Genomic DNA, 22,200 nt, shown 5'->3' with positions numbered 1-22,200 from the left:
TCCCGTACCTCCCGTTCGGTCCATGCTGGAGCTCTTTTGCGATTCTGAGACTCCATCATGGTCACCTCTGCTGATGAGCTCTGCATGGTCACCTGCAGCTTGCCACGCTGGCCAAACAGGAAATGAGATTCAAAAGTTCGCGGTTCTTTTCCTGTCTACCTGGCCAGTGCATCTGAGTTGAGAGTGCTGTCCAGAGCGGTCAAAATGGAGCACTCTGGGATAGCTCCCGGAGGCCAATACCGTCGAATTGTGTCCACAGTACCCCAAATTCGACCCGGCAAGGCCGATTTAAGCGCTAATCCACTTGTCAGGGGTGGAGTAAGGAAATCAATTTTAAGAGCCCTTTAAGTCGAAATAAAGGGCTTCATCGTGTGGACGGGTGCAGGTTTACATCGATTTAATGCTTCTAAATTCGACCTAAAGTCCTAGTGTAGACCAGGGCTTTCACTCCAAAGGATCCCAAAATATTTCACAAATTATGGAAAAGATTCTGCTGTGGGCACCCTCAGGTTTGGAGGCTGCATAGGGTCTATGTGGCAGATGAACCCATGAGGAATTCTCTCTCCGTGATCCTTTGAGAGGATGCTACATGCTCTACAATATGATTCGGGACAGCCCCTACACAGGGAGTCAGTAAAGCAAATTCTTTGCATCCTTCCCCACTCTTGGACACCGGAAAAAGGGTGGAACACAATCTGGTCCTATAATCACACAGCAGCCCAGAAATGCAGCTACTTTGGCAGCAATCAGGTGGACAAATGATGCACGGGGGGGGGCGGGATTTTGGTCAAGGACAGCAGGGTAAACCTGTACTCAGCTGAAACATACCATGGGATTGTTAATGTTCAGGCAGTGCAAACAGGTTTCTAAGGACTAAATTATTTAGTAAACAGCATGGAACTTAACTTATCCACCACTGAAGGATGAAGGGCTGAGTTAATCATGCTGGGATTTGAAACCATGGTTAGAGAATCTAGATATTTTGAAATCTGAAGTTTAGACCACTATGCCATCCTGTCCAGCAAACAATTCTGGGACACCGTCATAGCGTTCAGGGGAAAATTTGATGCACTTATTTCTTTTTTTGTTGTTTACTGATTAATCACAGAATGACTCTTCAGTCAATATATGCCTACTCCCCCTGCAACTAAGAATTCAAGTTCTCCAGAACTGTGAAACACTGCTTTTCTTTTTTAGTGACACACTTACCTGATGAAATTCTCCAGGCTCATGTGAACATGTGTGAGGACCTAGAGTAAAGAAACATACGCAGTTCACCAGAGTTCAACACAAAAACACATTTAAAATATCAGCATTCAGATTGGCTGGAAACAGCTTGCCTGTAGTCTGCAAGAACTAATTTCCTTTACATAAACCAAAAAGTTGATGACAAATGCATTATTTTGGCTTTCTTTGATTAGAATAGGTCAGAGTAGCTCAGAAGAAGCTGATAGGTCCATTCAGAATAGTCAAGTTTATGTAAGAAAATAGCCTTTTTTTCCCCAAACTGATCACCAATCCCAGTTTCTTAAATTTCTTGATGACATTTGTTTTATTCTGCTTGAAAAACCCCCACAATCTATTCAATAGATCCCAGGGAAGACAACCAAACTTATTCTTCTCTCCTAAGGTGTAAGTCAGGAGTCGCTCCCCAGAATTTTAGAGTTACATCTGTGCATACCTGACTTGAGAAGAGAATCAGTTCCAGTCATAGCACAAGAAGCCTGCTGTGGGAGGTGACAAATTTCAGGGAGGGAGGGTGTTAAACCCTAGTGATGAAAATGGAAAAAAGGACTGATTGCTTTGCTCATTTGGCTGAGCAAGGCTTGCTTTCCCCCTCTAGGAAGAAGAGAAATCCTCTCTCTATAACAAACAAAACAAATATATTGAGTCTGGCTCTCCCTGGCATTACACCAGATTTACACCCACAAAATTCCATTGACTTCAGGGGTCTGAAACTGTGGGGAATCACATTGATTCACTGGGATCTACTAGAGAAATATCCTGACCCACATTAAACAGGGCTTCATGTTGTATCAACCTCTCCCTGAAGGAAGAACGCATGTACCCACCATTTCCCCACAATTCTAAGCTGCAGGTACTTGCAAAGAGTTAGTGATATACATAAAGGAACACAAAGAGAATGGAAAGTTACTGACTTGGTACAACAAAGAAGTGACAGCTGCTGGCTCTAAATTTAGGAGCTGAGACAAGAAATACCAAACATTTTTGTAAGTATTACCAAGTAAATCATGAAAGGTTTAATGTATTCAGCACCTCCCTGTATGGTTTTAAAGTCAGAAACACTAATCAAACATCTACTATCGGTCTATGTTACTTGGTGATTTTCCACTTACCAACAGGACTACAGACCAGTTAAAAATGCCTTGAAAATTGTTGAATCCACTCCCGTACGATAATAGGGATTCACACAACATATGACAGCTAAGAAAAAAAACGAAGAATTATTGTAATGAAAAAAATTTTCATTTTTATTGAAAAATATAGTTTTCTATATAGTTGTCTGAAAGACAAATATAGTCTCACTTTAATTTTCCTCTTCGGTGGCTTCTTAGAAAACTTTGAAATTAAGAGCTTGTCTACATGAACAGTTAGTTCATGGCACGCTGGCTGGGGTGTAAATCTACCCTGTTTTAGCCTCCTACATGCTAAGTGTCCACGTGGACCCTGCTGACGTCAGCTAACAGTTCAGTTGTGCGGTATGCTGCATTGAAACAGTGTACTGGGGAAATTTTAGTGCAGAGTAGCAGGGGTCCACATGGACACTTAGTGCACGGCAGGCTGGTGCAGGGTAGATTTATACCCTAGCTTGACATGAACTACCTATGTAGGCAAATCCTAATCTTATAGGCCAACTGTAGAAGGCAGTAACGTCATAGGGTGGTAGTGTGGCCTAGAAGACCCCACCCTAGACTAGGATTCAGAAGACCTGGTTTGTTTCACTAGTTGTAAAATGTGTTCCTCCTTTGTCAGGGAAAAGTGCTTGGGGATCTATGGGATGACAAGCCTTAATCACTATTAATGGAGCTTGCAGGTGTTCAAAAAGCAGCAGAAAGGTTGTTATTCTCACCCAAGATCCAGCAGTGACTGGGAACTCCTAGTCTTGCTTCCTTCTTTTTCTCCAAGAAATGAATTAGCTGCTAAATTGCTCAAGGAGGGACAGATTCTGCAATGTTTATTCATGCGAAGCAGCACTCACTCCCACAGGTAATCCCACTGAAGCCAATGGAACTACTTCCACAAGTACTGTCAGTCCTACTCAACGTATGGGTTGCAAAATCTGGCACGAAGGATACAATATGTCTGGTCGCTACAAGTACGCTACCCCCATCATCAGTCCAACAGGCTGATTAAGAAACACAAATTGTTCCTATCAACAAATCTTCCCGTAAGGAAAGAAATGGGTTTAACCAATATTTGGAACAGTTTCAGATTGAAGGATAATGATAGTAATTTATAACTTCAAAGCACCCATGACAAACACTAAGGCCCCGATCTTCAAAACTGTGCATGCCTAAGGCTACGTTTTAGTCACGGGTATTTTTAGTAAAAGTCATGGACAGGTCACAGGCAGTAAACAAAAATTCACAGCCCGTGACCAGTCCATGATTTGTACTATACCCCTGACTAAATCTTGGGAGTGCTGCGGGTGCTCATGGGGAGGGTGGCCTGGGGGGCGGGTCACAGGTGCTTGGGGAGGCTGCCTGGGTGGCACCGTAGGTGCTGGGGGACAGCATCCCAGGAGGGGTTGCAGGGGGGCGCAGGTCCTTCGGGATGGCACAATGGGTGCACGCGGGGGGGGGGGGCAGCCCGGGGAGCACTGTGGCTGCTGTGGGGGCAGCAGCCTGGGGGGTGCTGCAGCGGCGGTGCCTGCGGGTGGAGGTAGCGCACAGAGCTAGGAGCTGAGGGACCTGTTGCCGTTTCCAGGGAGCCACTCCAAGGTAAGTGCCACCCAAAGCCCTCACCCCCTCCCGCGCTCCAACCCCCAGTCCTGAGCTCCCTCCCACACCCAAACTCCTCCTGCTGCTGCTGGGGGACAGAGGGGCCTGAGACTGCTCAGCAGCAGCCAGTGCAACTGGCCCAGGAGCTACCTCAGCTGCTCGGGCAGCCCCAGAGCCAGCTGCACCAGCTGCTGCAGAAGTCACAGAGGTCACGGAATCTGTGACTTCCGTGACTCCATGGCAAGCTTGCAGCCCTTATGCATACCTCTAACAGACATGGGCATTGTCTGTGCACACAATTACCCCTATTCTATGCATTATGATACAGGGTGAAATCCTGGCCTGGAGATTTGGGATTCCAGATCTTGGGGATATAGATTACCACCAAGAGAAATGGGATGCTGCTTGCTTTTCCCTCAGTTTCACTACCATAAGCTCAGGTGATTCAGTTTGCCCCATAACAGCCAGTATTTACTACTGCAATACTTTACTCTCCTCTTCAGTGGGGGATCCCTTCTCATCTATAACCTTTATAGTAAGATGGACTTTCACCTTCTCTGTTTTCCATGTCCTATCCTCTTGATTCCCCACTCCCCTTGCTTTTGTATTCCACTTCCTCTGTCCTTATTTTTGTTTCATATCTTCCCATCATCTTCTTTCCTTTGCCACTTGTTTCCCCACTCTCCTCCACTCTTTGCCCTCTTCTACCTAGCTTAGGTTCTTGAATTTTTATCTTCATTCATCTCATTAATGGGTCTGATCCTCCTCTCAAACCACTGTATACCATTGTAACTCCATATGACTTCAGCAGGATCACTCCCAATTTATACTGATGCTCACGCATTATGGAATTATAATTAATTCCACAATGCATAATGCATTACGCATTAGACCATTCCCTTTCCTTCAACAAGGCTAATCATTTATAATCTGGTTTGCTGTTCAAGGCTGTTATACATTTTTGAATGCTGCAACCTGCTCAAGACTCACTCTCAGTAGCAAATCCCAGTATGGTATCTCTCTGATCATGGAAGGGCAAACTATATAAAAGGAGGCATATGATCTGGCAGCTTATTTCCAACATTTCTTACAACGCATACAGAGACACAATTCTCAGGCCTGGTCTACGCTTAACAGTTAGGTTCACATACCTGTGGTGCTCAGGGGTGTGAAAAATTCACATTGCTGAGCGCCATCGCTATGCCAACCTAATCTACAGTGTAGACATGTCTAGGATGATGGAAAAATTCTTCCATTGACCTAGCTACTGCCACTGGGAGAGGTCGATTACCTAAAGCTATGAAAAAGGTAGGGCTGTCAATTAATCGCAGTTAACTCACGCAATTAACTCAGAAACATTAATTGTGGTTAAAAAAATTAATTGCAATTAAGCGCAGTTTTAATCGCACTGTTAAACAAAGGAATACCAACTGAAATTTATTAAATACTTTGGATATTTTTCTACATTTTCAAATATATTGATTTCAATTACAACACAGATTACAAAATGTACAGTGCTCACTTTATATTATTTTTATTACAAATATTTGCACTGTAAAAATGATAAACAAAAGAAATAGTTTTTTTCAATTCACCTCATACAAGTACCGTAGTGCAATCTCTTTATCATGAAAGCGCAATTTACAAATGTAGATTGTTTTTTGTTACATAACTGCTCTCAAGAACAAAACAACATAAAACTTTAGAGCCTACAAGTCCACTCAGTCCTACATCTTGTTCAGCCAATCGCTCAGACAAACAAGTTTGTTTACATTTATGGGAGATAATGCTGCCTGCTTCTTATTTACAATGTCACCTGAAAATGAGAAAAGACGTTTGCATGGTACTTTTGTAGCTGGCATTGCAAGGTATTTACGTGCCAGATATGCGAAACATTCGTATGCCCCTTCATGCTTTGGTCACCATTCCAGAGGACATGCTTCCATGCTGATGACACTAATTAAAAAAAATAATGCGTTAATTAAATTTGTGACTGAACTCCTTGGGGGAGAATTGTACGTCTCCTGCTCTGTGTTTTACCCACATTCTGCCACATATTTCATGTTATAGCAGTCTCGGATGATGACCCAGCATGTTGTTCATTTTAAGAACACTTTCACTGCAGATTTGACAAAACAAAAAGAAATGTGAGATTTCTAAAGATAGCTACAGAACTTGACTCAAGATTTAAGAATTTGAAGTGCCTTCCAAAATCTGATTGGGACGAAACATGGAGCATGTTTTCAGAAGTCTTAAAAGAGCAACACTCCAATGTGGAAACTACAGAATCCGAACCACCTAAAAAGAAAATCAACCTTCTGCTGGTGGCATCTGACTCAAATGATGAAAATGAACATGCATTGGTCTGCACTGCTTTGGATCATTATTGAGTAGAACCCTTCATCCGCATGGATGCATGTCCTCTGGAATGGTGGATGAAGCATGAAGGGACATATGAATCTTTAGTGCATCTGGCATGTAACTATCTTGCAACAATGGCTTCAACAGTGCCATGAGAATGCCTGTTCTCACTTTCAGGTGCCATTGTAAACAAGAACCGGGCAGCATTATCTCCTGAAAATGTAAACAAACTTGTTTGTCTGAGCGATTGGCTGAACAAGAAGTAGGACTGAGTGGACTTGTAGGCTCTAGTTTTACATTGTTTTGCACACATTCTACACGTTCTACATTTGTAAGTTCAACTTTCATGATAAAGAGCTTGCACTACAGTAGTTGTATTAAGTGAATTGAAAAATACTATTTCTTTTATTTTTACAGTGAAAATATTTATAATAAAAATAAATATAAAGTGAGCACTGTACACTTTGCATTCTGTGTTGTAAAGGAAATCAATATATTTGAAAATGTGGAAAACACCCAAAAACATTTATATAAATAGTATTCTATTAACAACAGCACGATTAATCGCGATTAATTTTTTAAAATCATGCCATTAACCACAATTAATTTTTTTAATCGCTTGACAGCCCTAAAAAAAACAAACTTCCGTCGCCGTAGGAAAGGTCTACACTACAGCGGCATAGCTGCACCACCACACCTGTGCCACCTGTAGCACCTGCAATGTAGACACGGCTTCAGAGTAGTCCTGTAATAAGCACAAGAGTGTTCTTTGAAATTATGTGATTCCTTTATCTTTGTGTTTGCCCTGTACCTCAGTCTCTCTGGGTTGTCTTGTCTCACTTCAGTATCATTCATTTCAGGCTGACGCATCTCAGGATTGATGGAAATATTAATTTTCTTTTTTCTCTTTCCGGACATTTTGATTCCAAACCCTATAAAAAGAGATGACTCCATTTGTACAATCCTCTCTTCTCACAATCACTGCAAATGTCCATTTTCAGCACAAAGACTTTGTTCCTATGACCCGATTAAACAGGGATATCTTTTTTAGTCCAGTCTTGTAAATTAGACTCTTCATCCAGAACCGTCCTTTAAAAAGGACTCTTGAAATCTGTTATACCACTCCTCTGGAAAATGTGCAAAGATGGAAATAAAATTATCCCAAAGTTTCTCTCTCTCATCACAAATCAAGGACAATATTTAAGACTTCTATCTAAATATACCAACTGTTTTCTGTACAATGGATAAACACTTGGAATCTTACTAGGGAAAAAGACAAAATGTTGACCTTTTCATTTTTATGTGAATCTTTTTTCTGGTGTTGGTTTTTGCCCTTCAGTTGTGCATTGCATTGTTGCAAAGATTTAATGTACCTGATTAATGGGGAAAAGAGACTTTCTAAAACTGGCAAAGTATGGGTGTCATATTTCCATACACATGTGCAGATATTCCTTCTGCTCCTTGGTCTGTGTACGTCCTTTCTACTCAGCTAACAAATCTAGTTCATTTGGATTTTCACAACTTCAGCATACTGGCATTCACAAAACCTGTTGTTACTTTTTATCTACTTATGGTTTTTGTATAGCTCCTATGTACCATAGTATCTAAACAATGAGTAAATAATCCAAGTATGTATTCTTAGCCCAACATATTGTACTTTTAAAAAAACTTTTGATGAAATTTTCCTTGAATAAAATAGATAATACAAGATTTAACAAAGTGTTGCAAATTTGGCTGTTTTAACAGATTTGATTTTGATCAAAATACAAGTGTGGAAATTAACAGTCAAAACAATATCAAACAAGCCTGAAACCAGCTTGAGCAGAAGGCTTTATGGAGAACACTGTGATCATAAGAATGTAAAAGTAATGAAAAAAGAGACATTGACTGGTGAGTTAGCCATGAACTGCAAAATCTCTTCCTTTATTCTTTCTCTTTTTGATAGATATGAATTTTTAAAAGGACTACAGATTGGAAATCTTGAAAGATTCAAATGTAGATTTTTAGTTGGCAAGTGCAATGACTGATTTCACCCCTCAAAAGATGATAAAAAAGCAAGTGTTCATGGTTAATAATGACACACACTTTTTATAATTCCAGTTCAGTCTATATATTTCCATTATTATTTTTCCCAGTAAAACAAAGAGTGGCATACAGAATCCAACCCTCTGCACAAAAAAGGGTCAGCTGGATGATCCATTCCACAGAGCAGACTCAATTTCCCCACTCACTCTTGCAACAAGCCGTGCCAGATTAAACCAGAATCAAAGGTAGAGGTCGGGGGAAGTGTGACAGGCTGGGGCCCATGTTTCAAAAGCTCCCCAAATTTTGCAAATCTAATCCCACAAATATATGAACCTATTTGGGGCCATATATTTTTCATGGATCCAAGCCAAGTTTACTCTAAAACTTTGGCTGTATTCAATTGTAAGAGTGGTACAATCGGAGAGGCTCAAAATCAATGAAAAGTCAGTCTCTGATAAATTAAATGGGGGACCAAATATGGACCTAAAACTTAAAGCTACATTTCAAAGAGAGGATGAGAGCCACCAGTCTTTCACACTGAATCTGAGGCTGTCAATTTTTAAACCACTAGGGAGAAATTTTGCAATTCATGGCTAAATCATGAGCCAGTATTCATTAAATGTACTGAAAGAAGTCTTATGCACACAGTATTCCCTATATCAGGGGTGGCCAAACTACGGCCTGCGGGCTGGATCCGGCCCCTCAGGGCTTTGGATCCGGCCAGCGGGATTGCCCCCCGTGGTGCCACAGGCCCCGCGCTGCTCTCAGAAGCAGCCGACACCACGTCCCTGCAAGCCTGCCCTGGCCCTGGTGCACACCGCTGCCTCCCCAGAGCCCGAACCCCTCTTGCACCCCACCCCCAACTCCCTGTCCTAAGCCCCCTGCCTGCACCTCGCACCCCCCCTGCACCCCAACCCCCTGCCCTGAGCTCCCTCCAGCAGTCCGCACCCCTCCTGCACCCGAGCCCCTTCCTGCACTCTGCACCCCTCCTGTACCCCAACCCCCTTCCCTGAGCCCCCTCATGCACCCCACACCCCTCCTCTGCCCCAACTCCTTGCCCTGAGCCCGTTCCTGCACCCCACACCCCCTCCCACACTCCAACCCCCAGCCCGGCCCTGCATACAATTTCCCCACCCAGATATGGCCCTCAGCCCAAAAAGTTTGCCCACCCCTGCCCTATATTGTTCTTCTATTCAGGCTTTTTTCAGATTAGTCTGGTTTTGGCTACATTAGTTACCACCCTTCAACTTTAATACTGACCACACTAAAAACAAAACAGAATTTTCAGGAATATTGATGAGAATTAGGCCTCTGACTCCTACTGAAAGCTGCTTCGTGTTTTTCAAAATCCCACCCTATACCTTTGATCCATTCCTGGTCCATTTGTCAGTATGTCTTTGGTTGAAGGGAAACGGAGTGAGTTTCAAAAATATCATTCTGCTTAAGTCATCAAAAACTGTGGGAACAACCCAAATTGCCATTTCCCATGGGTGTACCGATGCTCGTTTCTTTCAAACCTACTCAAAGCTTTGTACGAGCAGAGATTGATAAACATAGCTATAAACCCTGATACAAGGAAAATAAAATCTTTACCAATTATATAAAAGGTCTGTTATTTTATACATTACTGTGTTTAGGAATAGTAGAGGGATTTTGATGTTGTTTTATTTCTCAACATGCACAATTAACGGCAGGGTAAACAAGGTATAATCAAGCAAAGAGAAAAAAATGAATTCCCAAACAAAATTCAAAACATTTTAAAATTTCTAAACAAGACAAGGATAAAAGAAGTCAAATTCTGCTTTCGGTTATACCAGTGTAAGTCTGGAGTAACTCTGGTAAAACCAGTGCAGTTACTCTGGAGTTATACTTTTTTACCCAAGATCAAAATCTGGCCCAAAGAGTGTGATTTTAACCTAGAAGCATTCTCTCTGGTGTATTGCATTACAGCACTAAAGTGAATGTGGCATTTGAATTCAAATCCAATATTCTGCCGCTGCATGAAAACAATTTAATAATTAAATCATTGGCATTCAGAGATCATTAAGATCTATTTAAACCTACTTAGCACAGATATTAATTTGCCTGGATTTTCACTATGTCCCTTATCAAGCAGGATAACCCATATTCCCACTTCAAAGAATCTCACTGTGGTCATATTCCCACTTCATACTCATTGTGGTCTTCAGGCAGTTTGTGGCTAGGGCCAGATTCACCCCTTGGGCATAATGGGGTGCAATCTGCACCTCCCCTGTGTCTGTCAGAGTGGCTGCACTGAAGAAGAGATTCAAACCTCAAATACAGGCAGTTGTGATAGCACAGGTGCTCTCCCCTAGTGTTCTGATAGGGAAGGAAAGAGAGGCAAGGATGGTTTGTACCACTATGCCCCTTCTCCAGGCTGACTTCCTGCTGTCAGCGACCCACTACTTTGGTTGCACCAGTGTGCACTTGTCCCAGTGCCTCTGGTTAGATCCAGTCAGCAAAGGCTTAGCTGAAAAGATGAGCCTAGCACAACGTGCTGAAGGCTAACAAATTCATGATCTGACACCTGCCAGAATGAGAAAGTTCCACAAACAGGGACCTTCCAACCAAGAACTGCCTGCATCAAGATCATACATCTTAGACAGTCAGCAAAAACACTCAGGCTGATTTCAGCCATCACAAAGGAGATGGCCACACTCTAAACCAGACAAATGCCAAATCACATAGGCCTAGATCCTCAAAGGTATTTAGGCGCCACACTCCCATGGAAGTGACATGTCTCCATACCTTTGAGATTCTAGGCCAGAGGGCTTTATGTTAAACTAAAAATAACTTGCGTCACGGAAGCCAGTACAGTTTATGGGATGGAGGTATGTTCTTGTGCCAACCAGCTCCACTGAACAGGCCTGCCACCAAATTAGACAGAGCAGCTTAAATCTTCTGAATCATATGTTTTTAGTTTTTATTTAAATTCCCTAGGGATGAAAATCTGGCCCCTTTAAAGTCAATGAGAATTTTGCCAGAATTTCTCCCTAGATTTTAAAAATCTAAACAAACTGTAACTTCTTTGGGGCAGGGACTGTCTTCCTACATCTCTGTATGCCACGATGAACTCTTCGGTGCAACATGTAATTCTTGGGTCCCTTCTTCACAACTTCGTAGCGGAGCGAGAGGTTCCCAAGAGGCCAGGCTTTTATGTGACTGTCCTGACTTCACCGGGGTGGTCCTGCGTGCAGGGCTATTGGCGGTTAGACTGAACACGATCTCCCGCCAGGGCAATGTTATTACGTCACTGCCAGGGGGTGGCGTTGTCTCATGAGGGCATTTCATGACATCACGACTCAACCTGTCTCGGATCAAGGCTGGATTCAACCCGAATGCAAACTGCCTGTCTGCACCGGGCGGGGGGGCAGGGGGAAGGGATGGGGGCACTGGGAGGAGCCAGGGGTCTGGTATCCCCGGAGGGTGGCTGGTGTCCCCAGGCCCAGGTTGGGGGCATGGGAGGGGCAGAGCTGGTGATCAGGGGGTGGGGAGCAGAGGGCCCGTGTGGTTTAGGATTAAAGTTGTTACACGTGGTGTCTTTGCAGCACACCGCTGAGTACCGGGGGGCCCCCCCCCAGGCACACCGCTGAGTACCGGGGGGGGCCCCCCCAGGCACATCGCTGAGTACCGGGGGTCGCCCCCGTCCGAGGTGCGCTCCCCCCTCCGAGCCCCCTCCTGACAGCAGGGGGGCCTCACCCTCACATGCTCCGCCTCCCGTTGGCCCCCGGCCCCGCGCTTCGACGCCGCGGCACTGTCGGTTACCGGCCGGCCCCGCTCGAGTCATGAGGCAGCGCGCGCCCCCGCCCGCTCGCGCCGCCCGCAACGATCCACCGGGCAGGGCGTGCCGCGCTCGCGGGGGAGGAGACCCCCCCCCCACATCAGGCGGGGTCGGGGAGCAGCGCTTCCCCCCACGCCGGGCGGGGCCGGGGCGCAACACCGTTGGCCTCGCAACTCCCAGCTGCCCAGGCACCCATCGTGGCGATCGGCCGCGTGCGACGGGCGGCACGTGCGCGCGCGCGCGCGCACACTCGCTCCCCTCGATTGCTCTCGCCTGGCGCTGCTGCGGGGCTTCCGGGGTGGGGAGAAAGGGACGCATGCGCGTTGTCCGGTCCGCTGGCCCAGCGGCTGTTTCTGCCTGGCCGCGGCTGAGCGGGAGCCGCGGGGTCGGAGCGCGCCGCCGCCCCGCCATGTCCGAGGCCTATTTCCCAGTGGGGCCCGGGCTGGGGCCCGAGGAGAATTTCCTGTCGCTGGAAGACATCCTGATGTCCCAGGAGAAGCTACCGGGCCGCGTGGAGGCTGCCCTGCCCCGCCTGGCCGCCGTGCTGGGCAAGGGCGCGGGGGCCGGCCAGAGCGACGGCATCCCGGAGGTAACCCGCCGCCGGGGACTACAGCTCCCGGCAGCCCCCGGGCCCGGCCACGTGACATGCCGGCGGGCGGGCCGGGAGCTGTGCTCTGTGTCTGCCCGCGGGGCTAGGGCGTGAGCCTGGAGCGGGGCATGCTGGGAAATGCAGTCTCCAGCCTCAGAGTGGTGGGGTGCGGGGTTGCTCGCGTGCTTCGGTGCCGTTGCGGCCGCGTGGAGCTCTCTGCGTGGAGCGGGTTTTAAGGCCCGGCTTGAGAAAGCCCTGGCTGGGGTGATTGAGTTGGGGATGGGCCCTGCTTTGAGCGGGGGGAGCGGGGGGGGGGATTAGGCACCTCCTGAGCTCCCTCCCAACCCTGATCTTCTGTGATTTCACCCTCTGTCACGTGTAGCTTTGGCCTGGGTGCAATACATCCCGGTAGGCTCTATGCATTTTTGCATTAAAGATTGCGGGGGGGCTGCAAACTGCTCTGGGTGGGCACATTTTTCCCCCACCCCAGATTCTAATCTGAGATCGGTGGGATATTTAGTGAAATTAAAGGGTAATATCTCTTCAAACCAATATCAGAAAATTCTTACTGTAGCATGCCCTCAGCCTGTAGAGTGCATTCAGTAAAGCAATGACTGTGGCTAGGGTATTTTTTTAAGGGCCTGAAAGTGTTATACCCATTAAATATTGTATTGAGGTGAGAATTTTTGGTAGACAATGTAGTTACTGTTGGTTAGCTGTTTAGTTTAAATTCTAGTTATTGTCTGGGGACCGTGCCCTGCAAATAAATTCTGTGTGTAAAATTACTTCCCGGAAGAATCCTATGGGGGGGAGATCACATAAGCAAAGTTGCACATAAATGAAAGTGTCTGCAGGATCAGGGGGACTCTGCTTGTAACTTTCCTTACACTGCAATATTGTTTTTTATTTATAAATACATCTTACACATGCAGCTGTCTTTCTGTGCCTCATACTTTGGCACCCGTTCTCACAAAAATTTCATGCCTACGGATATTGCCAGTGACAACCAAAAGTCTATGATTTACATTAGTTTCTACTATTGTAGACTGAAATAAAATCACTCTCTTGTGGATCTTCAGTATTCATCCGAGTCTCATGTTTATTTGTTATCATGATCGGAGTTCATTTACCTATATTTTTGGGGGGTGGGGGGTTTTCTGTTGTTTGCATGCAGGGTTCAAAGGTGGAAATACCATTGTGGCTAGCAAAAGGGTTGTATGACAACAAACGGAGGATACTTTCAGTGGAACTGCCCAAGATTTACAAGGAAGGCTGGCGGACAGTGTTCAGTGCTGATGCCAATGTTGTTGACCTGCATAAAATGGGGCCATTCTACTATGGCTTTGGCTCCCAGCTCCAGAATTTTGACAATCCAGAGAATCCAGAGATAGCTCAGACTATACTGCAGGCAAGTATTTGAACCAAGTCTAGTTCCTTTGTTAGCTTTGGTTTCCTTTTTCTTTGCTGCTGCCTCCTCCATATTTCCTGCAACTTTGCTGTAAACAACATGTAAAAACATGATTCTAGCTTGAGTAAGGACTGCAAGATCGGGCCCTCTGACCTCAGATGTGCATAATCAGATCCCAGAAAATTCAGTAAGATTCACATGTATGCATCCAGGAGCCGAATTTGGTCCTGTGAGTTTTGTACAAGGAACATGATGACTTCTAGAAGAGGAACCACTTTGATGCATCACTTCTTAGTAACAGAAAATGCAAAGCATCTGTCAGAGATTGTACCTCTGGGGCATCCCGTTGGGGTGACAGTGGGCACCTCTATGGTCCCAGACATCTTCTCTGGCTGTACGTGTTGCGATTTTGCTGGTTCAGAGTGCAGGGTTTAGTCCTCTGGTTGTATATCTGAGGGATGCTGCTTCTCCCCCCCCCCCCCTCACTTCTTGGTATAACAGCATCCAAAACAAAAAAGGCAAACAAAATAATCCTGCAGTACAGGCTCACCCCATTGTTCTCTGCAAGGCAAAAGTTAAATAGTCTCTGTGAAGAGGGTGGAGGGGGTCTAGGGTCTTAACTGGCTGCGTGTCTGAGGGACTCAGGCTGAGTGCCTGAGACTGTAATAGAAAGAAAATAAAGTAAAGATGGTCCCTTTACCGGTCAAGTCGGCAGAGGTTCATAAGCAGCCCCTGCACTGTGAGCCCCGGGAGCTCCGCTTTCCTCTGAGTGCCACATTGCCCTGAGCAGGGATACTCCCCTGTAAGGACCTACTCATCTCCAGGCTTGACAGGCTTCGGGTGTGCTGGGCTGGGTGCTGATTGTGCCTAGAAGAGCTCTTTAACCCCTTCCTGACTGGAGTGAGGATCTGCCCCACCACAGTGACCCTCCTCCTTGTTAATGAGTTGTGTTTTATATATCATGGCATAAATAAACTAACGTTCAAAGAAATGTGTGACTAAAGTACAGAGACCTCACTGAGAGCTTGAAAGTCTTCATTTGGTGCTTGTAGAGCACCCAAATACCAAAGTTTTAGATGCCAAATAAATGTGTATACTAGAAATAATAAATAAAACCCAGTCATATTTTGTGACTGGTGCTTCTAAAAGCATAGTTTCCCAAGGAATCTTAAACCCAATTTCCAAAGATTATCAAGAGTTTAGCCCTTTGTCTTTCTTTGTACCTTATTATATATATGTTTTTACCCGTAGTGGTAGGGAAAAAAAATCTTTTAAATGATCCCCTCTTTGTTTAGCTTTTTAAGTATATTGTTTATGTATTGTATGTTTTTGAGTTGTACTGAATGTGAAAGTGTTTGAGCAGCATCCCAAGTGCTTTGGGGGCAGAGGGAGGTTTGTGTTTGGTGAATGCAATCAGGAGTAGTAATAATGCCTTTAAAAAGGGGAGTCTCATTTGGCTCAGTTTTGAGAAGAAAAACATTAAGCAGCATTCGCAAAAAGAAAAGGAGGACTTGTGGCACCTTAGAGACTAACCAATTTATTTGAGCATAAGCTTTCGTGAGTTGGTTAGTTTCTAAGGTGCCACAAGTACTCCTTTTCTTTTTGCGAATACAGACTAACACGGCTGTTACTCTGAAACCTGTCATTAAGCAGCATTGTAACAAATGCATGACTACAGATTAATGGCCTGCAGCCGAGCAAGGCCCCGTGCTCCAAAACCAATGACTTCTCCCACTTGAATGGAGGTGGAATTATAGTTGTATTATGTTTCAGTAGCCCCGCTCGGTCAGCAACTAGAAGGCAACAATCACACTTGACCAATCTAATTCCACCCAGTGATACACACATTTTCCAGCCAGGATTTTGTATACTCCTCCATCCACCCCAGTTAGGTAAAGCTTATCCTTGAGTACATCGAGTTCACTACCAACAGTCAGGTGCTAGCCCAGAACAAATCCTTGACTGCATAGATACAGACAGCATAGGGACTAGAACCCTGGATCTTTCAGCTCCTAAGCAAGGGCCTCTAGCACCTGAGTTCAAGAAGAATCTCCCTTAGCCTTTGGTAATTCTGCTTTTCTCCCTTAGACATTTATTGGCCGTTTCCGTCGCATCATGGACTCCTCCCAGAATGCCTACAATGAGGACACCTCTGCACTGGTGGCACGGCTGGATGAACTGGAACGAGCATTGTTTCGAGCTGGTCAGAAAGGGCTGAATGACTTTCAGTGCTGGGAGAAGGGGCAGGCTTCTCAGATCACAGCTTCCAGCCTGGTGCAAAATTACAGGAAGAGAAAATTCACGGATATGGATGGTTGACGGCATGAAGGACGCAAAACTGCTACAGGGGATACTGAGGTACTCTGTATCAGAGAGAAGAGAGACCAGCCAATCTTGGAAAGGGACAGACTCTCCTCCCAGTTTAAGTGAAGTTCTTCTGCGCAGCATCTTCAGATTAGAACAAAGAACATTTTAGACTAAAGGATGAGTATAACAAGAATACATCACAAAATTGTTTTACAGCACACACATCCTTCTCCCATGGATTTATGGTAATAGTTTTGGGCTTCGTAGCTGAGTGGATATAAAAGGCTCTTCTGGAAGAGGATCATTTAATATTTACTGTATTTATCATCTAAGTAGATCTGGAATTGTAGTTTCAACTCTTTCACCCCCACCTCAAATCCCACCTTCCCCACGCATACCCCAGTGTGTTGACATGAACAGCTGTTTCCAGCTTCATGATTCCACAGGACATCCCCGTAACATGAAGGGAAGAGTGGTATAGACTGCATTGTGTTACCCCCTTCTCTCGTGCTATGTCTTAATGCACCAGTACAAATGTCTTTGTTAGGGGTAAGCATCTGCTTTTAGCTGATTCTTTTGCTGCTTTAGTTTCGTATGTGATCTTAATGCTTGTCATTGTACAGTAGAGACTGCCTTCTGTTTGTCCACACAGCAGTTGAAGTGTTGCTGCAAACTTTATGCACCCTGCCTCCACCTCCCACCGCCACTACTATGCCTCATACCTGCAAAGCCCACCTCTGGGCAGCAGGTGGGAATGCATGGTGGTTTTTGTGATATGGACACCAGTTCATGGAAGAAGTTATCCTGATTTCTAGTTTTGGCTAATGGTGAAGGGGCAGAGCTAATGAGTTGTTTGTTTCCTTCTGAACTATTGTTATTTCCTCTCTGGAAATGCCATTCTTACCATTGGGAGCGAATAGAATTAGAACTCATTAAACAGCACAAGGGTTGCTCTATGGAGATGTCCTCAAAATGTAGCTTTGCTTGTGAGTCACGTTGGAGGGCAGAACACCCAGAAACACATGGTTCCCTCTCTAGAAAGTTACTCCTGGGACCATTGGAATTGGTATTCTTGGGACAAGTCATTAGAAACTATCTGGGTGTTTCTTAGCCTTCCTTGGGAGGAAGCCCTTTAAAAAGTAACTAATGAGGGGCCTTATCCTGAGAGGTGCTGAGCATTCACAGTGACTGTTGACTTGATTAGTAGCTGTGGATGTTAATCAGACTTTCAGCGTCTCTTGGGATCAGGCCCATGGAGAGCAAAATTTTGTGTGGGCCACTTGTTCTTCTCCACAAATACTTGGTTGTTTAATGTAATTGTTGGCTAAGGGATCCCCCACAATGGGCAAGTGGCCGTTCTTTGGGCCTCAGGAGTGAAATCTCTGCCTCTGCAGTCAGTCAGAAGGGATACTGAGTGCTGGATACGGCAGCGTCTTCCACTTGCCACGGTCTCTGAAGTGCACAGGGCAACCTGTCCCACTGCAGGAGACTAAGTAGCAGCTAGTGGAATATGAAGAGGGAGTTCAAGCATGCACATTATTAAATGCCACTGTGCTAACCGACAGCATGCTGTGAAAATGATGCATTTTTTATAAGAAACTAATTTTAGCCTGGAGTTTGTATATTTTCTATTTGGGGATTTCTGTGCTGCATAAATGAGTGTTTCACATGGAATAAGTTCTTCACACAGTGTGTGTCTCTGTAATTGCCTTGCTGCTGAGAATCAGTCCTAGCCAGGAGACAAATGCTAACCCTGTGGCTAAGGTTTCTGAATAGCCAAAGTCTTGCTGCAAGAACCCACCGTGTTCTTCACACAGCTCCCAAACACAGGAGTATTACATTTATACACTTCCGCTGGCGTAGCAACCTCTTCCATTTGACTCCTAGCTCCACTGAGACAATCCTAGCAGTTGCCACGAGTCAGATTAGAGACACTGCTAGGTTGATAGAAGGCTCCAACCTTTAATTCTGTTTTAAAAAAAAAAAAAAAATTATAAAACCCAAGTGACAGAAATGTGTCAGTATTTATGCTTAGATTTTGGATTTTTTTTTTTTTTTTAATTCCGGGGAAACTATTTGATGTTTTGGATGTAACCATTCTCTTGCAGCATGTGCAGCCCAAACATTGAAGCATTGTGGTAATACTCAAGAACCAGAAAGTGAAATTGACTGAAGATTATAATACTGTACAGCATTCACTGTATATAGTGCTTATGTTCAAACACTTTCCAAATATTAACTAATGAATTCTCACGATCCCACTGTGAGGAAGGGAAGTATTATCCTCAGTTCCCAGAGGGGTAAACTGAGGCACAGATGTATGAGACACACCAAAGGTCAAACAGCAACAAGATGGCAGAGCCAGAAATGGAATCTCTGTCCTGACTCCTATTCAGTGCTCTAACCCCTAGAATGCGGGCACTCCCAAATAAGAGCAAAATGGGCGCAATCTGTTTTCATTGGTTTCTGTTTTGACTTCACTCAACTTGGACAATCAGCATATGTAATTAAAAGTAATTTAGGTTTTAAAAACCCAGTTTTAAAGGGGGCAGCATTGACTTGAAATCTAGTCTGTTTGCCAAACAACACGCTCTCCCTAAATTCTTTTACCAATTTTCGTGGCATGTTTTTTAAAAAAAATGTTTTCTCTCAAGCAGCAAAGACATTGAAATGACTCTGCACAAAATGCTGTCAAATGCACAAAATGAACAAATTAAAAAATAGAGGGGTTTTTTCTCTAACCGCTTTCAGTAATCTTAGGTATACTTGTGACAGTAGTCGGTACAAAATGTTCACATAGATGTGGTGGGGTTTTTTGTTTTTGTTTTTTTCCCCATAGACAAATGTTCCTTTGATACTTTCAGGTGGTGTTAGTAAACACATGATAGGACTTTTTAAAAGAAAACATGATATTTAAAAAAAGAAAAGGAGTACTTGTGGCACCTTAGAGACTAACCAGTTTATTTGAGCATGAGCTTTCGTGAGCTACAGCTCACTTCCTCGGATGCATGAGATGAAGCGAGCTGTAGCTCACGAAAGCTCATGGTCAAATAAATTGGTTAGTCTCTAAGGTGCCACAAGTCCTCCTTTTCTTTCTGCGAATACAGACTAACACGGCTGCTACTCTGAAACATGATATTTAAACTGACAGTGTCCTCTGAAATTGCAGCCAGCAGTTTGCAGATTTTATGTGCTATTGATTTTCTTGTTATCTTGTATGCCTTATTCTATCGAGAAATACTTCAGGGCTGTTCCAGAGACCAGATGCCATTGAGAAGCCTGGTAAGGTATCTGGCTAAGCCTACTGTGTAATTCTGATAAACACAAACTGTACTTCGTAATCACACAGCAGCGAACTAAAGCGAGAAGAGTTTGGATTTGCATACTTGTAAAACAGAAACAATCCCCGGCATTTGACTAACAAAGTTAAGGAGCACATATTTAACAAACCAGCAGAGTGGAAGGTCTCTCTAGAATACTGGCAGAAGTAATGAGTTGGAAAACTCCACGTTTGCACTTAGATTCTCTTTAAACTTTTTATTTATTGCTTCTCAGGTACTTTTCCTTACAGCAGAGGCAGCCACTGAGGCATGATGCCCAATTAAATATAAATAGCTTTTCAACCAACATGCAAAACCACCCCATCCCAGTTCTTTCCTCCTTTTTTACTTCTGTTGCAGCTTCTTCGCCGGCATCTTTGTGCTCTAATCAATGTCTGTCTGTCCTCTGGGCTAGGGTTATTTTTTGTTGGCAGAGAGAAGGTATTGAAAACCCCTGCCAGACTAGAAGTAGTAGGTGTAGTCATTCTGATTTCAGTATTGGACATCAATCTCCATAACAGAGAGGTCAAGCTAGATCAAGAAATAGCAACCAGGAAAAGATAAAGCAGAAAGTGGCCCAGACCTTTTAGCACATTGTTTGGCCTGAAGGCATCTATTTAACAGGAAGGCATTTTAGGGCGGGATTTTTGAAAGCACCAAAGTGAGTTTGGAGCGCAAATCAATGAGGCTTGTGCTCGTAGGTCATTTGAAAATCCCACCACTGTCCTGGCAAGGTTCTGAGCCGACGCCTACAGGTTAGCCAGTGGCTGAGCCCTATGGCATCAATTTGAGGAGTGAGGTGTGACCCAGGGACTTCTTGATGCCAACCAGCAGAGAGCACAAAGGATGTATAGGGTTGCACAGGGATCCCCTGGGTCAGATATAGGCATATTAGTTCACCAAAGGGTGACATGTAAAGTCTCTACTGAGAGGCAGTAGCCGACAGGTCTCCATAATCATTTCAAAATGTTTGCACGGATAATATTTAAGGAGTTACTTATCCATACTGGAAATTGTGTTCTTAAAATCTTAAAGTTAAGGCAGGGAACCAGGAGATGACATGCCGTGGACAGGTTCTTTTTAGGCAGGGCGTCTCGCCGGACAGTTGTCTGGTTATTGTGTGCTTCACAATGGATGCTGATTTACAGACTAAGTCAAATGCTGATTGAGATTGTGAAATCTACAAGAAAAAACAGCCAACAGAGGGGCATCTGGTTTATGAATAAGGACAGTCAATAATTCTGATGTATCTATGGGTGCAAACCAACACCCTAGATCTTTTACCAAAGAGGCAAGCTAATGGTGTGACTAGTCTCATGAATGGAAGATCGCAGCCAAACCTGGCTATAAAACGGTGCAAGGACTTTGGGTGAGCATTGCTCTCTAAGACATGGAAGTGTCTAGGTTCCAGAACATGTTATGATTTTATTTTATATGTAACCATATGTTTTTAGTACTTCTGCTTGCTATCATGTGAATTTCTACACTTTGTTCAATAAACTTTTGTTTTTACTGTAAGTGTTTGTGTGTCAAGCAGAGTAGTGATCTGAAGTGGAACTGTTGAGTTGGCATGTACTGCTTCTTTGGAAGCAACAAATCTGTGAATACTGCAAATGGCCAGTGGATCGTTGGCTGGAAACTCTAGGGAGACTCTCAGGGTTGGAGTGTTCCTGCCGCTAACCTGTAGAGAGGTAGCCGGGCTGGCATAGGCCTAGAGGGGATGGTTTGTGTTGCCCATGGCCAGTGGAGTTGGGGAACTGACCCATGGCAGGCACAGATGAAGCTCCCTCATGCTAAGGGCGGCTGGTAGCCTCACAACTGTGGGTACCTGCAGAAAGCACCTTCCTTTGATTGTTTGGTTTTTTTTTAAGCGGTGATGTGTCAGAGGTGCTATACTCAAAATTCTATTTGAGCCACTGGCACAATGCAACTTGATCTGGCGCAATCCAGGTCTGAGCCAATCCAACGATGGCACTCGGTAAACCTTTTCTAGATATAAAGTGCCCCCAGCCACATCTGCTCAGAGGATGCATTGTGTAGTGGTTAAAGCACTGCACGGGGAGTCAGGAGATCTGGGTTCTGTTCTTAGCCCCACCACAGTCTCCTTTTGTGACAATGGACAAGTCACATAGGCCTGGATATTTAAAGGTATTTAGGCATTGCCCGTTTTGTCCCTTGGTAAAATGAGGATAATAGCAACCTAAAGGGGTCAGGCATCTTGTGAGGTTTAACTTACGTTTGAGTGCCTGCAATATTTTATAAACATAAGTAAAAAGTATTAATTTGTTGCAATAAATCTGTACCTCTGTGTTTACAATAGGGAAAGGCCCCTGTCTCTGCCAAACTCCAGCGCCTCACGTAGGCAGGGCTCGACAGAGTATGTAAAAGTTACCCCTAGTTAGAAATCATTCTGGGTTCTTTGATCA

The 22,200-nt window shown here is 44.5% G+C and overlaps 2 protein-coding genes across 2 annotated transcripts in view; one reads left to right on the top strand and one right to left on the bottom strand.

Moving 5' to 3' along the window:
- Nucleotides 1-8,236, bottom strand: part of LOC141996452 (diacylglycerol O-acyltransferase 1-like) — a 38,320-nt gene extending 30,084 nt beyond the window's left edge. The window contains exons 1-3 of the mRNA XM_074968459.1: nt 7,135-8,236; nt 2,358-2,445; nt 1,210-1,250 (exon numbers count right to left, since the gene is read on the bottom strand). Of these exons, the coding sequence (XP_074824560.1) occupies nt 1,210-1,250; nt 2,358-2,445; nt 7,135-7,277 (272 nt within the window). The 5' untranslated portion in view covers nt 7,278-8,236. The remainder of the gene's footprint in view (nt 1-1,209; nt 1,251-2,357; nt 2,446-7,134) is intronic.
- Nucleotides 8,237-12,441: 4,205 nt separating this feature from the next.
- Nucleotides 12,442-21,236, top strand: GINS3 (GINS complex subunit 3). Its single transcript, XM_074968458.1, has 3 exons — nt 12,442-12,739; nt 13,914-14,147; nt 16,236-21,236. Exons 1-3 carry the CDS (start codon nt 12,467-12,469, stop codon nt 16,464-16,466), a joined length of 738 nt encoding a protein of 245 aa, XP_074824559.1. The 5' UTR covers nt 12,442-12,466; the 3' UTR covers nt 16,467-21,236.
- Nucleotides 21,237-22,200: the final 964 nt, after the last annotated feature.

Source organism: Natator depressus, chromosome 12, assembly GCF_965152275.1.
Source record: "Natator depressus isolate rNatDep1 chromosome 12, rNatDep2.hap1, whole genome shotgun sequence".
Classification (NCBI taxonomy): domain Eukaryota; kingdom Metazoa; phylum Chordata; order Testudines; family Cheloniidae; genus Natator; species Natator depressus.
Note: the sequence above shows the minus strand (reverse complement) of the source record. Positions and strands in the feature narration are given on the sequence as shown.

Coding starts and splice junctions, on each gene's coding strand:
- GINS3 (XM_074968458.1), top strand. CDS start 12,467: ATGCGCGTTGTCCGGTCCGCTGGCCCAGCGGCTGTTTCTGCCTGGCCG. Junction 12,740..13,913: donor AGAGCGACGGCATCCCGGAG/GTAACCCGCCGC, acceptor GTTTGCATGCAG/GGTTCAAAGGTGGAAATACC. Junction 14,148..16,235: donor TAGCTCAGACTATACTGCAG/GCAAGTATTTGA, acceptor TTTCTCCCTTAG/ACATTTATTGGCCGTTTCCG.